General features: G+C 31.7%; 2 protein-coding genes across 4 annotated transcripts in view; one reads left to right on the top strand and one right to left on the bottom strand.

The window, feature by feature from the left end:
• Positions 1 to 18,621, top strand: part of LOC140445628 (dopaminechrome tautomerase-like) — a 153,089-nt gene that overhangs the window by 102,827 nt on the left and 31,641 nt on the right. The gene's annotated exons all lie outside the window — the stretch shown is intronic.
• On the bottom strand, positions 303 to 14,421 carry LOC140445631 (15-hydroxyprostaglandin dehydrogenase [NAD(+)]-like). Its single transcript, XM_072537838.1, has 5 exons — positions 14,246 to 14,421; positions 6,748 to 6,874; positions 5,107 to 5,213; positions 2,605 to 2,942; positions 303 to 531 (listed from the first exon to the last, which is right to left on the bottom strand). Exons 1-5 carry the CDS (start codon positions 14,342 to 14,344, stop codon positions 384 to 386), a joined length of 819 nt encoding a protein of 272 aa, XP_072393939.1. The 5' UTR covers positions 14,345 to 14,421; the 3' UTR covers positions 303 to 383.

Here is an 18,621-nt window from a genome sequence, read left to right as displayed (position 1 = left end):
ATATTATATGAGTATCTAGCAGCTACCCTTATATCGAAAATACAGAATAGTTGATGCAGTTACGTAAAAAATAGAAAAAAAGTAAAAAATTAATATATTACAAAACAGATATAACAATAAAAGTTAATTTAACTAGAGAAATGAACTCCTATCCTGACATTAACCATGGACAACTGAAAATAAATATTTGCTTATAGCAAGAAATGAGAATAATATATATATATATATATATATATATATATATATATATATATATATATATATATATAAATATATATATACATATACATATATATATATATATATATATATATATATATATATATATATATATATATATATATATATATATATCAAATATGTAATATCAAAAATTGCTAAATTTATTCAGTTTTCAACAAATTTCCCTTTTGTGTGAGTCTGTCTGCTGGAATAATCTCGTAACATGGTTCACCACCTTCAATCAACCAAAGTGTTCCATTTGGTGCATATTTTAGTACCTTGATTGCTTCTTGAGCTACATGTTCGGGTCTAAAATATTAATAAATATCTAATAACTTTAGGCAACATGAATTTAAAACACAAAATCAAAGCAATAAACAATAAAAATTAAGTATGCATGAGTAACTACGTGAGTAAATACTACTTTTTTTAGTACAACCTTTTTCATTAACACGAATAAAGGATGTCAGGAAAACTCTTTCTATAAGATCGTACTTTTCGTTCGATCGTTCTTTATGACTGAAGATGGTGATTACAGCTCGGATGTTGAATGTGCAACGAGTATTCTATCCTCAGAAAGATGTTTCTTTATAACATTGATCAGTACATTCATACGTTTCGGAGAACGAGAAAAGAATTACATAAACCCAGCATAGCAAAAAAGACTTTTACCATTTTATGCTCAGAAGCTGTTTTCGAAACAACTAAATTGAACTGGTTTGCACAACAATGGATAAAATGAGCATACAGAAATGAACGCCGAATTATTCCTTGGACTCTATTAATTTTGCCTGACATGACAACAGCGCCATCATAACTTTGGCCAATTAACTTATTAGGAGTACCGTTCAATTTTAAATTATTGAGTTGCTCCTAAATACACCTATTGACCGTCTGTATTATGCGAATCATGTAAAAAATATCCCCAAAATCGTTCAACAATTTGGTTGCCAAGGGTGTATCTCAAATTTAAAACCATTTGATCTTAAACGGAAGCTCATTGCTTATTAGTCCTTAAGCGGCATATAACATTGAATCCAGCAGTTCATTTTAAATAGTTTCTTAGGTTTCCAAAAAGGTTGTAATGTGTTCGGTTACATGTTTTTGCAATATAGTGTTAAACCTCCCCCAATAAGTTGATCCCCGAAAGTGGTCCCTGGATAAATACATAAAATTATGAATGAAAATCCTGCAACCTTGCCCTAGTAAGATGAACGCTACAAAGTAAAGTGATCACTGTACCATTAGTCTGATGTCCCATACACAAAAAGCATTCCTAAAGATCATACACAAACGTATATATTATAAACTCGACATAAATGTAAAAAAATCGCAGTTTCAGTATGGGCGTCGGTACAGGAGATCCTCTCTTTACATTAAATATATTAATCTAGAAATGCTTGGTTGTAAACCAAGATATGTACGTCTGCTTCATAGATTATAATAAGGCGTTTGATAAAGTCAGTACAAACAGCTTATGAAGGTCTTAAAAGCAAAACACATGAACTACAATGATCCTCAGATAAAAAAAAATCTATACTATAAACAGTAAGCAAAGTAAGCATTAACGAAAACACATCAGAAAAAATCGAAATTAAAAGAGGGGTCAAATAAAGCTATGTGCTCTCACCATTTGTCTTCATGTACATATACTCTAAAGAAATTTTGAGAAGGACTTTTTGGGGGAAAAGCTACTGGATTAAAAGTCAATGGAACACCAACATAAAAGTATGCGGGTGATGCTATTATTCTGGCATAAAATCTCGATTTACAGATACTGATGAACAAAGTAGTTAATCATGCTAAAGAATATGGCCTTTCAACAAATATTAAGAAAATATAAAGATTTTAAAAGCATCACAAAATATCACAATAATAGCAGTTAAAGGAAAAACTATTAATTACTTAAGAAGATAATTACAACTATCTTGGCACCATAATCAATCACAGAAAGGATTACTCTGAAGAAATTAAAGTGCCCTTAAAAAAAGCATGTACAAATTGTTACAGCCTTGTATCATATTACAATTGGGCCCTCACATATTTCCTTATTAATTTAATACGGCTCCGTATATATTTCTTGATCGACAAACATAATCCAGCCGTGGACTTTATCGACCAAAAATTCGAGTTTTGTTACATGTCTTTCTAAGTTTTTATTAAGTCGTAAATCACACCCTTTTATATATTTTTTAAGAAACGTTATTTAGGTCATTTTATATAGGCCAAAAACTATTTTATCGGTATAAAAAACAATTTGGTAAAATAAAACAAAAAGTTAACTGTTTTGAATTTTAGCGTGAACACGATTTTTGACATGATAAAATATGTATTCAATTTAGAATTCTTAAATATAAATACTGAGAAGATATAACGACTTACTTTTGTTTTGGCCATCTATCTTCTTTTAATCCTTGTTTCACATACTCATCGTAAATTTGTCCAAAATTTCTTCCTCTAATATTCTGAATTAATGGAGTTAATGTCACTCCCGGACAGAGGGCCACGAATCTAACCTTTAGTTTATCATAAAAGTATGGAACTCCCCAAGATTTAGTTAGAGCTGAGACTGCAGCCTTTGAGGAAGAGTAAACTGGAATATGAGGATAACAATCGCAAGCTGCAGTTGAAGAAATATTGACGATAACAGCTTCACGACCTTGCTTGAATTTAGGAAAGTAATCTTCTATAGCCAGAAGAATTCCTATAATTGTCCCTTTCTAAAATACATTTTTCTAGCTTAGACAACAGACATTTAATTACGACAAATGTTATATTTATGTCACTCAAAATTAGGACAGCCAAAATGAAGAAGGCAATTCATTGTTTTAATTTTAATATAATAAAAATAAAATAAAATAGATTGTGGAAATTACATTTGGTACTTTGGTTATATGAGAAAAAAAATTCAGAGCATTATATCAGAAAGTTGACATCAATAGAAAAGAATTCAAGGCAACCACAAAAAAATGTAGAAGTAGAATGGCGACATATTTACAACAAGGAAAGATTTATTGAATAGGTGGGTGGAATACTTTAACCACGCACTTAATATAGAGAAAGAAAACCTGGTTGATGAAAGAGATGTGGTAAGGGGAGCAGACGAGAGGGAAGAGGAACCAGCAACAATTCTTGAAGTAAAAGATTCAGTTAAAAAACTAGCCAGAAACAAATTACCCGGAATAGATAATCTCCCAGTTGAACTATATAAACAAGGTGGTCATGATTGAAATATTGGAATACTTTGCACCATACACAAAAAAGGAGATATCTTTGAATGCTTTAACCACAAAGCAATTACGCTTCTAAATGCAGCGAATAACATATTTTCCAGAGCACTATGTCACCGTATGGCACCATATGCAGAACGGATAGTAGGAAAATACCAGGCTGGTTTCAGGTGTGATAAATTGACAATTCATCAGATTGCAACCCTAAAACAAATTTTGAAAAAAACACTGGAATAAGCATTGATACTCATCACATATTTATAGACCACAAAGCAGCCTACAACTCTGTGAATAGAACAGAAATGTTAAAATAGATTAGAAATATGCTTTATTGCCATTGAAAATTTTACAATTTTAAGAACAAAGCTTACGAAAAGTCAAAAAAATAATAACAAATAAAATTTACTTAAATTACATAAGTCGTCAATATTATAAAATAAAACATAGTAAAATATACAATCCATTGCAGAATTTCACTAAATTGCAAATTGCATAATAAAACCTTACGAACTAGTTTACTAGTTTAAATGTTCAAAGCAATGAAAGAGCTAGGAATACCAAATCAGTTAGTAAATTTAACAAAACTAACTCTTGAAAAAGTTGAATGTAGAGTACGAATTCAGGGGAAACTGCCTGAACCTTTTAAAACAAATAACGGGTTGCGTCAGGGAGACCTTCTTTTTTGTATACTGTTCAATCTAGCTTAGGAAAAAGTAATACGTATGTCACAAATCACAACCACTGGTTCAATATATAATAAATCAGTCCAAATCCTGGCCTATGCTGATGATATCAATACTGTTGAGAGAACGGAAAACGCTGTACAAAAAAAAAACGAATTAAATGAAAATAAGCACGCAACTACAAATCCTATGCTCACTTGTTATAGAAAACGACGTCGTCGAAGCAGTGAACGAATTTGTATACCTGGGAGCGCTTCTTAACACTGAAAATAATACTACCGCAGAGATAAACCGCAGAATTTTCACGCCTAACAGATGCCATTTTGGGCTCAATCTGCTCATTAAATGCACAATTATATCCAGATATACAAAAATTAAACTCTACAAAACAATAATATGCCCACCCCTACATACGGTTCAGAGACCTGGAGTCTAACAAAAAGTAATAAAAACATGTTAGGATGTTTCAAAAGAAAAGAACTAAGGCGAATTTATGTAGCAGTGAATGACACTGGAGAAGACGGTACAACTTCGAACTTTATAGAATATACTAGGAACCAGATATCGTAAAACATATTAAGATAGGACGTCTGAGGTAGATAGGGCATCTAATGCGGATGGAATAAAATGACTTAATTAGAACGCTCCTTGATAAACCCATTGGTTAGAGAAGAAGAGAAAGACCCAGAACAAGGTTCCTGGATAACATCAATGAAGACATGAGAAATATAGGAATACGTGCTTGGCGGAGAAAGGCGATGGATCGGGACGTCTGAAGAAAATTTCTTGAGGAGGCTAGGACCCATGCAGAGTTGTAAAGCCAGGTTACATTTAAATTTTGATAAATTTCTAACACTCCGGCTTCCTAAATAAATTTTTCTATCCGCTACCTGATAAAAAAATTTAACTGCCATAATTTAAGCTTAAACAATTAACTATTAATCTTCAAATGTTAAAAACATTTTACTTACAACATTGATATCCAATTCTTTCTCCCATGTAGAATCATTCAAGATACCAGCGTTGTTAAATAAAATATCGATATATTTAAAGGTTTCCACAGTCTTCTTAAAAGCACCTAAAAATAAATTTTGAAAATAAATATATTAAAATTGCTTCCGTATCAAAAAGTAATAATCATTGTTTTATTACAAACTCAAATGCCTTTACTCTCAATTTAGAATTTTATGTTCAAAATTTATATCTCTATCGATATCCGTGCTTTCGGTATTGTCTAGGCCAGTGTTTTTCAATTTTTTTGATTTCGCAAACCCTTTGCATCATCATCATTCTGACTTTATAACCCTGCGTGCGTCCTAGCCTCTTCAAGAAGTTCTCTCGAGTCGTCCCTATCCATTGCCTTCCTCCGCCAAGCACATATTCCCATATCTCTCATGTCTTTATCGATGTTATCAAAGATTCCTCTTCTTCTCTGACCAATGGGTCTAATAAGGAGCATTTTTTAGCTGGTTAATTTTGAATTCATCCGAATTAAATGCCCTATTTACCTCAGACGTCATATATTAATATGTTTTACTATATCAAGTTCCTGGTATATTCTATAAAGTTCGAAATTGTATCGTCTTCTGCATTGTCATTCACTGTTCCATAAATTCGCCTTAATACTTTTCTTTCGAAACATCCTAATATGTTTTCATTACTTTTTTGTTAGATTCCAGGTCTCTGAACCATATGTTAGGACTGGGCATACTATTGTTTTGTAAAGTTTTATTTTTGTATTTCTCGATATAATTGTGGATTTAAGGAGGAGATTAAGTCCTAAATAGCATCTGTTGCGACTCCTTTACAGGTTGAAATCTTCTGGCGACCCCCTTGTGCCATAGAAAGCCAAAGAAATAATTTAATAAAAATACTATATACATTAGGTAATAATTGTTTTTTATTTTGGTAATTTTTCTGTTATTCCGGGCCAAACTGCATCGACGAGGGCGATGTTGTCACACTGCATTGGCGCCATCTGCAACTTAGTACGGACTTCATATTTTGCTTTTTCGCTTGCCCCGAGCGTTTGTAAAATAAATATGATAAATTTCTCACAAGATCGCAGCCTTTAACATTTGTACGACTGTCAATTAGGGGTGGTGGTGAATCAATCCCAAGGAAAAATAGACATTACTATGATTTAAAATACGGGATTAATGTGTAATGTGTAATTTGTTGCCATATTTTATTACGTGCGAGTCCAAAGCTTATGCTGGATTTCACAATTAAGTATCAAAAAGAAGCTGATAAGCTCTTGGATTACTTTGAACGAAAGTTGAAAGCTAGTCAGCAGCAAAATACTATAATTCAGATAAGTCATAATATAATAATGTTTTTCTAGTCTCCCCGAAGTATTGTTAAGACCCTCAATATATTTAAACGATACGATCCTTCTTCTTCTTGTACTTTTGAAACTGCTGTTTGCCAGTGCATTTTATGCAATTATGTGCAATTTATATTCTAGTTGTAAGATGGGTGCCTTACTGTCTAAAATTTAACATTATTAAAGTACATAGATGTTATTTATTGAAACATTTTATACCAATTAACTGTTTTAATTCTGATTTTCCTAATCTTACGTTCATTTAAAATTAATAGTCTACACTCACCTTCAAACTGTTGCCGATTCGTTACATCTGTCTGTACAAATATTGCCCTATTGGGTCCAAATTCCTTTTCAAGCTCCTCCAAAGCACTTGCACCAGCAGATGGATTTACATCAGCCAAAGTGACGCCCTAAAAGTGTTTCATTTTGATTTATTTAGACGTTATTAGGTATTTTTTCTTTTAAATATTACTATTTACAATTGAGATAATAGACAGCAATTAATCAGCCATGACGTCATCTCCTATTCTAAAACTAACGTAAAATAGACCTAATAGAAAAATATGCTAAGAGTTCTGCGAAAGGATCGCCAATTTAATCCCCATGATGTGACTTCAAAAAGTTAGCTCTAGATTCCATTCTATCGACATTCAACGGCTTTAAAAATAGATAGCCATTTTATGGAAATTAAAGAGAAAAGTATATGATGTTTTCGAAGATGCTCTGCTATTTCACACATTCTTTTTGAGTCAGGTCGTGTTTCTGCCGCGTATGTAATTTTTGATTTGATAACTGTTTTGTAAATTTTCATTTCAGACTCATTTTTTTCACGATATTTTTATTCCTCCACATTGTTTCATTCAGGCAAACTGCGGATCTGTTTGCTCTATTCCCTTAATCTTGCACTTCTGTTTCAAGCTTTGCGTAGCTAGATAGTCTGATACCTAGACAATTAAACTCCATCAATTGTTCTATTATCTGACCTTTCAGCTCCAATTGGTACAGCATACGTTGTAAATTATCTTAACTTTGAAAGACTAGTATTGCGTCGTCTGCTCAGCAGATTATTTTAAGTTGTTTTTATCCCATTGGTTATCGTTTTTTAGTACTTACTTATTTTATTATTTTATCCATGATTAGGTTGCACAATAGAGGACTCAGTGAATCTCCCTGTCTTATCCCATCCGATCATTTTGATTATTCCTAATTTGGTCAGATCTAGTCCTCCGTACTTTAGAAGTACGTTCGGTATTTTGTTCGCTTCTGATGATTTTCTATTCTTCAATTTCCTTAATGCTTCCTTGACGTCCTCTTCCTTAATACTTATTTCTTCGTTTATCGTCACCTCTGGTGTTGGTGACTTATTATCATCACCTGTAGCAAATAGGGATCGAAAATAGTCTGCCCTTCCTACTGAATGTGTTCATTTTTATTATCTTTTTTGATATGTTAGTGTTCGTTACTTTCCTCTCTCCAAGTAATTGTGTTGTTGCATTAATTATGTTATTTTTGAGATTTTCTCAGCTTTCTTCGATGTCATCGTTTTCTAATATTTCATTCCCAGCAATCTTCTCTAATATTCTTTTTCTGTAAAAGTATTCCGTGGATTCCGCATTGAGTCCTTGGACTTTGATTTTTGTTTGTGTTGGCGCCGTTCTCTTGAGTGTGAATTATTTCATGCTGATTCTTATTTTAGATAATACCAGATTATGGTCGCTACCTACATCTGCTGAGTTAAGGCATCTTACGTCGATTATTTTCGATGGATGTATATCTCTGTTGGTCATAACATAATCTATCATAGATTTGTGTTTGCGGGTGTTATTGAATGTATATTTGTGTATATCCTAGCTACAATAATAGAGATAAAACAGCGCAAAGACTTTTTGTGTATGAATTCTAGGTGCAATTCAATTTTGCGTCACTTTAGGCTTAGAGGTAATAAAAGAGTCACTATAAAAGAATCATAATTATTTTGTGAAATCTATGCTATGAACTGCAAAGAAAACCTTGCATTCCGGACAAAATTCCTAATTTAAACCACAAAGGAAGCTAAGAGCACTTAAGGAAAAGGGAAATACCTATAAACATACGGAATAAGAAGATATTAAAAAGATATAACATGTAAAGCTATCGTAAATACTTAATCTCTATTCAGATAGCCTTAGATTGTTACGTGCTTATTTATTAGTTGTTGCTGTAGAATATAGTCTTCCAAAAATAGTTCCAGAAAATGGTTGTGCTGTTCTAGTAGTGATACTTTTTCAAGTTTTTTTTTAACATGGCTGCAACTTAAGGTTGCCTTTTATCTTTTTATACTTGTCTTCAATCACTTTTATTTGCGAGCTATGCCAATATTTTTATTCTTTATTTGATATTATTACTCGCGTTAATACTTCTTTATATATATATATATATATATATATATATATATATATATATATATATATATATATATATATATATATATATATATAACAAACAACACAGTTTATTAGGGCTGCAGTCAGTAGGTTTGGCCGGGATGTTATAAAAACACTCTTCGCAGAACACATCAGAGCTACCACAATCTAAAATAACGTATGGTTGCCTACCCTATATTCCAAATCTCACACCTAAGCTATTGAACATTTTCAAAAATGTTAGTGGCTTAAAAATTGCAACTAAGAATGTGAAAACGGTATCGAAGATGTACACAAAGACAAAGGATCCTTTCACAATACAGGAGTCATCGAATGTTGTTTATTCTATACCGTGTGCCAATTGTAAAAAGGTGTATATCGGAGAATCATCTCGTAATTTTCACAATAGAGTAATATCACATCGCAGCGACATAAAAACCAAAAAGATAAACGCATGTGCGCTCACAGAACATGCATTAACTTTAAAACATGAATTTAATATCGAAGATTCCTGTATTCTGACAAAGGAAAAAAACCATTTAAAACGTGTTTTCTTGGAAATGTGTTTCATAAAATCTAATACGTCTTGTATAAATAAATAGTCAGACATAGATAAATTGAGCATCATTTATTGCTACTTACTGACAAAACATCAAAAATAAAATAAAGATTTACTTTTACATATACACACCGTAATACACCTGCATACAAAACATGTTGCATACTATCAAGACAGGTTTAATATACTGCTTCCATTAATATAATAGCAAGAACTCCTAATTACTCTTTAATCACACTATTTTTGTTGTTTATTTTTTCGTTCTCTATGGATCAGTCCAAAACACACCATGAAAAGATGTCACTAACAAAATTTTAACTTTCCAACTAAATTTTAAAATGTATATTGTCCATTATTTTAAATGTTATATTTTATATGTGTGTTTTTAATGTTGAGTGTCGTAGCTTTAGAAAAATAATCTCAACGACTAGTAAGTTGTAATGACAATTTGAGATATGTTGTAAATATTTACACTTTCTTCTAATTACAGTGTCTTGAAGAAGGAATAAAAGAATTCCGAAAGCTCGACCAAAAGTCAAAAGAGTGTTTTTATAACATCCCGGCCAAACCTACTGACTGCAGCCCTAATAAACTGTGTTGTTTGTTTATATCAACAGTCAATAATATCCAGTATTTCTTATATATATATATATATATATATATATATATATATATATATACATATATATATATATATATATATATATATATATATATATATATCAACTAAGGAACACTCGAAGAGTGGTGGGTTTTTCGGTCAAAGTAGAGAAATAAAAGACAAAGAAGATGGCTATTTCATCTATTTATTAAAGACGTTTCGCTTTCTACTCAGAAAGCATCATCAGTTTATCTAAAAAGAACAATATGAAAAACCAAACATCCATAGAAAAGTTATAACATGTGTGATACCTTAAAAAGACATGTAGCAGTCAATGATATTAAATGTGTGAAAAAGCTCACGACACGGGACATTTAGAGATCAAGTTGTATAAACAATTAATTAAAACTAGATACAGTTTACAAATTAACATACTTAGCACAGCAAAAGAACATGTGATAATCATACAAGTATATAAAAAATTATTGTAAAAAACTTTTATTTTATTAGTTAAATTTAATTTTGACTTTAGCTAACATTATTGAATAGGTTAAGATTAAAATATAATATTTAAAAGTAATATGAAGTTACCAGTCTTTAGCTTACTAGGTGCCGCAGGTAAATGAATCTAACAGGTGTAACACCCACGCCAACAACGTAAAAAGACAGTGGCCTTGAGGTCAAAATATGACAGAAAAGCAAGGCGAAATACCAACCTCTAGTGCAATAGAGCGGTACATTTGAAGAATATGATAAATGTGGGTGACAACTTGTGATACAAGCCAAAAAATGAAAGGAAAAGGTGGTTAAGATCACCATTTCCCCCCCAGTGATTGGTTTAGAAAACCAATGAACAAAGCAAGCGAGGTCAATCCAAAATATCATATATTATAATATCTACGTTGTGAGTGGTTAGCCAACAGGTGAAAATTGATTCAACTTCCACAGTCCAAGGTTCATAGCATTTGGAACTGTGAATGAAAAAGATTCTATGAATCAGTTTCAATTAAACAATTTTACTAAACAAGTCAATCAAAAAATAATTACTTAATATATGTAAATGTGATATTGACAAAATAATTAATAAAATGTAAGTTGATGAATCTAAGTTAAATAAAGTAAATCTCTGGTAAATATCTGTAACGAAATTAATAAAAACAAAATTATATACAACCGAATGGAAATTTCTATTAGCGAAACTCACATTAAATTAGAAAATACAACCAAACAATACAAATATTTTAATTAATATACAAATCACAAAACAACTGTTTCTATTTTCCTTTTTTACCTAGTTTAGAGGTAAAGAAGAAGAGAAGGTATCCAGCATAAAAAGAAGAAAACTAGAGTATTTGGGTCCATATAACCAGAGGAGAAAAATATGAGCTGCTGAGAATTATTATGCAAGGAAGGATCCAAGGAAGAAGAAGCATAGGAAGGAGACGCATCTCCTGGCTGAGGAACCTTAGAGAATGGTTTAACTGTAGTTCACTACAACTTTTCAGAGCAGCAGCCAACAAAGTGACCATAGCCGTTATGATATCCAACCTCCGATAGGAGATGGAACTTTAAGAAGAAGACCTAGTTTATGCATTTTAAAGATAGTTTCGTTATCGACCCATCACAAAAAGCAGTAATTCTAAACGTCCAACCTTCAAAATAGTCTTTGACCCAAATCCTTGCAATGAATCACATACTTGGATTTAATTAGTTGACTACCAAACATATAGAAAGCATTATAGACGATATCAGGAAGTAATTAGTCAAGTAAATAACCAATTACCTGCTGTAAATTGACTCATTCGGATTATCTAATGAATCATCATCACTCAGAAGTTTCTACTAAAGGATCACACCCACATGGAGGCGGACACTGTCCATGCGCTGATAGAGCGAAAGAGAAAAAAACTTAGGACTGGCAGCAGTTAAACAAATCTCAATAAAATATACCGAACATGATATGGAACTGGAAGATTTTAAACATTTTAGGTCTTTGTATGGTATCAAAACATCTCAAAATCCGCCAAACAAAAAATAACAAACAACAAGTTCTTCTGACAAACTGTGTCTAACTGCAAGTAAAACAAAACAGCATGGGAACTCTAGTATTGAAAAGTAACTTTCATGATGAAAATCAGGAGATTGACCTGATTAGGTAAAAAACTTAGAGCATACTAGAAATACTAATAGTGACTATCCAGAAGGAGACTTACTTGACGATGACTGAGTCGTTTGTACATAAAATACCATTTTGGTTAAAGACATAGATGTATTATTTGTATTTGTAAAGGTGAATTGTATGGTTTAATAAATTTTGGAAGTCAAATAGTATTGTAGTGGTTATTGAATACCCCAAACTAAGTCTTACACTTAAATAACCATGAAAATGGATATAGTATTGTATCCTTCCGAGGTAAACACACACACACACACACACATATATATATATATATATATATATATATATATATATATATATAATATATATATATATATACATATATAGGCGATTCGCTCAATTTGACAAAAGCTTTGACGTTTGTTAGAGTGTCCTGCTGCATTTTTTTCGCATCCTAATTGTCGTATCTTCTGTGGATTTTAGCAGTTACTTGACACTGTCCCATTATTTAGTTGTCACTAATTTTTACATATTTTGATGATCCTTAACCCATTAATAGGTTCTGTGGATTGTATAAAGCAATAATAATTATTACCAGTTAAACGCCTGAATTTTTATATATTTTAATTTGTGACATTATATACACTGAACGACAAAAAAGTGGCCACCCTATAAATTTCCGAAAATAAAAATTCATTGGAAGTTTTATGCACGGTTTAATATTGAGACTCAATTTAAATATTTATTGCGATAATTGTTAGCTATAAACTTGTTTGTGACAGTTTTGACGTTTATGTTGTTATTTTCTGTATGAGATATTTATCTTCTAAGTTAAAAATATTTAATTAAACAGTAATTTAGTCAGTAGTTAAGATATGGTGTTATCTACAGTAGATGCTGCTTGAATTATTGCATTGCTATAAGACGAAAGAAGTCAAGTTTATGTATCTGAAACTTTAGGTATCCCAAAAACTACAATACGGTTTACTTTCCATCGCTTTATAAAAAATGATACGAGCATCGAGCTGGTTCCGGTCATAGAAGAGTTACCTCGCAAAGAGATGATCAAGCCGTCTGCAGTACAAGACGCCTTAATGAAAGGGTACTAATGGCCAAGAAGGTCTATCTCCCAAACCACAAGCCGGAGACTGTAGGTATCGATTAATTTTTGTTCGACAACATCAACACTGGAATATACAGGATTGGAACCGAATTCTCTTTAATGATAAATCGCGGTTCTGTGAAGTCTGGCAATGGGCAAGAGAGGGCTTGGAGATGGAGAAATGAAAGATATGCCCAAGCTTGTATGTCCCAGAGAAGAAAGTTTGGCGGTGGTGGAGTAATAGTTTGGGCTGCAATCTCATTTGAAGCTCGAGCTGAACTTATTTTCGTCAATGACCCCCTGAATATTCACCGGTGTATAGAGGATATTTCGGCAGAAGCTGTAGTTTCATTTGGTCCATTTATTGGGAACAATTTCGTCGTTATGCATGATAATGCACGATCGCATACTACCAGAATTGTGACAAATTACTTAGGGGAAGTAGGAACTAATACTCTAGAATGGCCAGCTTGTAGCCTTGATCTAAATATCATCGAAAATCTTTAAGATGAACTTCATCGTAAGGTTAGAAGTCAACCAGACTAGCCAGAAAGTTTTGCAGAACTTTAAAACATGCTAGTAAAGAATATGAACGTACTGCTCAAGTTTTTATTCAAAATTTGTTCCTTTCTCTGCCAAATCGTATGCAATCAGTTATTGATGTTTTAGGGCATAATACCCGATATTAGAAAATTCTGTTTAAGTTCACGCGTAATTTTTATTGTTTGTAATTCATTTCGATATTACACTATTTTCTTTTGTAGCCGAATAATTAAATAAATTATGCTAATATATATAATAAATAAAGTAATCAAGCAGTAATGGCCATTTTTTGTTTTAAAAATGAAAGTTGTTGAGTATACAACATGAAACAGTGCATAAAACTCCCAATGACTTTTTATTTTCGACAATTTATAGGGTGGCTACTTTTTTTGCCGTTCAGTGTAGTTGTTAGTGCTCATATATCCTTTATGATAGGTCAAATAAAAAAAAATTACCTGTAAGCCGTTTCGTAACAATTCTTTTGCATAGTGAAGACCGATTCCTGAAGCTCCTCCGGTGATTAAAGCAATTTTCCCACTTATATCGAAAACCATATTGAAAAAGTATTAGCTAGAATTTAAGAGACAAACAACTGTATTATACTGCAAAAGTTTTACCTCTAATTTGAATAAAGTAACTTTGTAAACACATAAATAATGAAAAAAAAATTGTAAACGATAACCCAATTAACCTTTTCTGACCCTTAAAGTTATATCGTAATATAGATCAAATAATAATAGTACGAGATCCCACTGCAAGAACATTTTTACATTTTTGCATACATTTAAGAATAGGAGAATACATTGATAATAGATTTTACTAGTCAAAAAGTGGCCGCAAATATTTTTAATTCAATTAATGGAAATAATTTTTTAACAAAAATGTCGTTCATTTATTTTTTAAATAAAATACGCAGCTTTTGACGTATATGCATGTTTCTTAAACCAAATTAAAGCAATTGTTTTTAATATGATGACATTATAAGGTTGCCTGTGAAAAAATGGTCGCAGATTATTGTTGCTAGGTGTTAAAAAAGAGCTATCGCGCAACCCCACCGGTTTAAAATGACTATCAGTTATGTGAGTTATTAAAATGTTCATCAATAGATAGTGTTAATAATAAAATATAATAAATAATTACATTGTCAAATCAGTCTCGCGTGTTAACTTACTTTATCTTTGATAACCCGCGGTATTAGGATAAAGCCAAATTTTACTATAAGGAAATTTCAAAAGGTGGAATAAATTTGTTATTAAACAATTTGTGAAAAAAAAAATTGGAAAATTTCAATTTTTGTTCTCCTTCCCGTTACTATATCGTGGCAGCTATACATTTTAGAAAAAATTTGTGAAAACAAAAAGGTTTTGCTATTACATTTCTTACAAAATAGAGTTAATGTTAAAATAAAAAAATAGGTATTATTATTGCAAATTAGCAAAAACCATTAAAAAAGAATCATACATCAATGGTTTTTAAATAATTTCTTTCAGGTATTTAAAAACCACATGGAACCTTCATAATTTACTTCCTTTAATTATTTTAATTAAATTCTTTTAGTATAAAAAAACACTACATAAAAGTTTAGCCCATCGATTAAGTAGTTTCCGCAACATAATTTTGCAATCTAAATTACTGCAAAAAAGTTATTAATTTTCAAAATTATGCAGAGCCAACAAAAAAGTTTTAAATACTTGAATACTTTTTTCCATATAAAAAGGCACTCGGGCTTTCAAATCATTAAAATCTATTGAATAGAAGAGTCTAGAGAATTTTTTAAACAACTGTACAATTTATAAGCTAATAAACAAATAGAATAACTTTTTTAATTTTCCATTAACTTTTTTTCTAAACTTATATCGAAAGTTCAAGAAGAAATAATAATGATGAAAGGCTTAGAGAATAGATTTTATAGTTGTGTATTATAAAATTATTTAATTTCTTATTTTTAATTTATATCATTTAACAATATTTAATTATAAAAATATTTAATTTTTTTGCATTTAAATATAATATGACTACCTGATCTGGCGAACTTCGAACATCCTTAGAATTAAATAATACGTCAAAGTTCAATAGCTAAAAATTAATAAAAAATTAAAGGAAGTAAATATTATATAAGAAAAAATTAAATCATTTTAATGCTTTCTAATAAACAATATTTTTATTTTTTGTGGTGCGTAAATATCCAGCGATAACTGGATCCCATAGAGTTGATTTGGGCCCAAGTAAAAGGGGACGTGGCAAGAAATAACACCACTTACTTACTTACTTACTTGATGATGTTAAAGAACTTTTTAAACATGCTTTACACAATGTCACTGCCTTAAACTGGAACAAATGCATTCAATATGTGATAAAAGAAAAAGAAAAAATGTGGGACTTGGACAACACATTAGACAACGTGGTGGAACCGTTAATTATTAACGTGACTGCTGAAGACACATCCACGGATGAAGAATAAGTCAATGTAGATGATGCATAACGTCATACTTCTTATTTAATTAATCTATTAGCTATTTAGTATTAGTTGACATTTTTATTATAGGCATATGTATCATTTCCATTACCTTTATTAAAAATTATTAGAATTATGTACAAAATAAAATTATTGACACATTGACAAAATTTTTGATCTTAAAAAAGTAAACTGATTGTTGCGAAACTGTCGATAAAATAATAATTTTTTTTTTGTTTAAAAAACTGACATTTGTATTACTCAAATAACAAATTACATTCTCCAATTATTTATATACATAATATATAAAATATGCTAAAAGTAAAAAAAAGTGATACTTCTTCTTCATATATAACTTTTACAAATGCTGTGAAACCCATTTGCACACCTATGGGCATTTCACACTTGTAAATAAAACCATTATAAGGTTATTAGCTATTGCCTAGGAGACTCTTTAAACCTTATTACTATGGAGCATATTTATATAAGTACTGGTTTTCAAACGGAACTTGCACGTTTATTTACTGCACCGGTTACTAAGGTATGATTCAAAGACTAGATAGCAAAAGTTAGAGACAGCGTTTTGTACCTCATAAAGTAGTCCATGATGCCATACACAGTCAAATACTATTTCTACGACCAAAAATGATGCAGTGCATACTTTCTTTCCTTCTACACTCCTTATAATTTCGTTTATGAGTCTATGATAAATGATATCATCTGTAATGATGATTTAGACATGATCATTCTAGTATTGTAAAGTATAATGCTCTTGTCCGATACCGATTTGATATTGACGAATTATGTGGAAGAAGCCAATTTAGCATTTAAGTCCTTTTAAAAAGGGTTTCCCAAATATTTTGGTTAATACTGATGCTATTTCAGTAGATGCTAATCCATAAATTTCATTGGAACCCTAACTGGGACATTGAACTAAACTTCACTCTGAATAGGGTGAGAAAGGGGGCTAAACTCTTAGGAGCGCTATCTGGAAAATTCGGCAGCAGCCAACACAAAACTTTCCTGCATACATATAAAACCTATATAAGATCAATTGTTGAGTACAGGGCCTTGCTTAACAACATAGCAACAACATGGCATGACTGCGATCATGGTAACCGAAAGAAAACTTCTAAAGAAAATCATAAGCAAACGGGCAGACTATGGGCATTCATCCACCAAATCTCTGATATACCCCTCGGACCTCTTTCCTCTTGTACAAACTTCTCAACTTGGCTGGAAACGAACATCCTGATAAGTACTTCGACACCCAAGAAGCGACGCCACGCAACATATCGCACATACTAACATATCGCATATACTAATAAGCTGCAAGCCAAAATTCTTAATTAAAAGAGCTATTTCCACATGTATAGCTGGTAATAAGCGAAGATACCTCTCAAGACGACATGGCTAAAAATGTTCCTCAACTAACAATTCTGACTACTGCTCTTTAGCAACCTAGTCGTCTCCTAATCTCTGCAAACTACATCTAGTACAATTACATTCGTAAACTAATGTCTGCTTTTGGCCCAATTCACTCCCTGGCAAGGGAGCTTCCACACCTTGAAGAAACGCTCCACCTAAACAAGGTATAATAAGGTTGTCATTTATTCATTCAACGGAGTGTCGATCATTCAACGGAAAACTGATCTGGTAAGAATTCTAATCTTTGCCTTTTAGTTTTTTTACTTTACTTAATCAGTAGACCCATTTGTACCTTTCGGTGTTGGGCCGTTTAAAATACAATTCATTACATTTCAATATTTGACAGTCTTCTGAGGTGTCCTAGCTCTTAACGAACTTTCTCCATTCCTTCCTATTGGATGCCATCTGTGTTGCTTCCTGCCAAGTCTTACCCTTACTCTGCAGTATCTGCGAGATGTCACTATTCCATTCTTTAATGGGTCTTCCTCTTCTGTTCTTCCCTATTGGTTTGGCGTCCCACACTCTTTTAACTTGTCTATTATTGTCCATCCGGGTTAGATGTCCGAACCATGCCAATTTTTTCTCTTTGATTGACTCGAGTATTGGTTTGATTTTGAGTCTTTCTCTTATTTCTTCATTTCTGATTCTATCAGTTCTTTTTACTCCTATCGTTCTTCTGAGGTATTTCATCTCTGCTGCCTGAATTCTGCTCTGATGTCTTTTGTTTAATACCCAATTTTCTGCTCCATATGTCACTGTAGGTCTATATATTGTTTTGTATATTGTCATCTTGGTCTTTGTTGATATTTCTTTGTTATTAAGGAATCCTCTATTTAGTGCTTGGAATAGTTTTCCTGTGTTTTCCAATCTGTTGTTAAGATCATCCTCGATGTCTCCTTTGTTGTTGATTACTGTTCCTAAGTATTTGTACGAATTTGTCTGTATTAT

Source organism: Diabrotica undecimpunctata, chromosome 7 (genome assembly GCF_040954645.1).
Source record: "Diabrotica undecimpunctata isolate CICGRU chromosome 7, icDiaUnde3, whole genome shotgun sequence".
Taxonomy (NCBI): Eukaryota; Metazoa; Arthropoda; class Insecta; order Coleoptera; family Chrysomelidae; genus Diabrotica; species Diabrotica undecimpunctata.
Note: the sequence above shows the minus strand (reverse complement) of the source record. Positions and strands in the feature narration are given on the sequence as shown.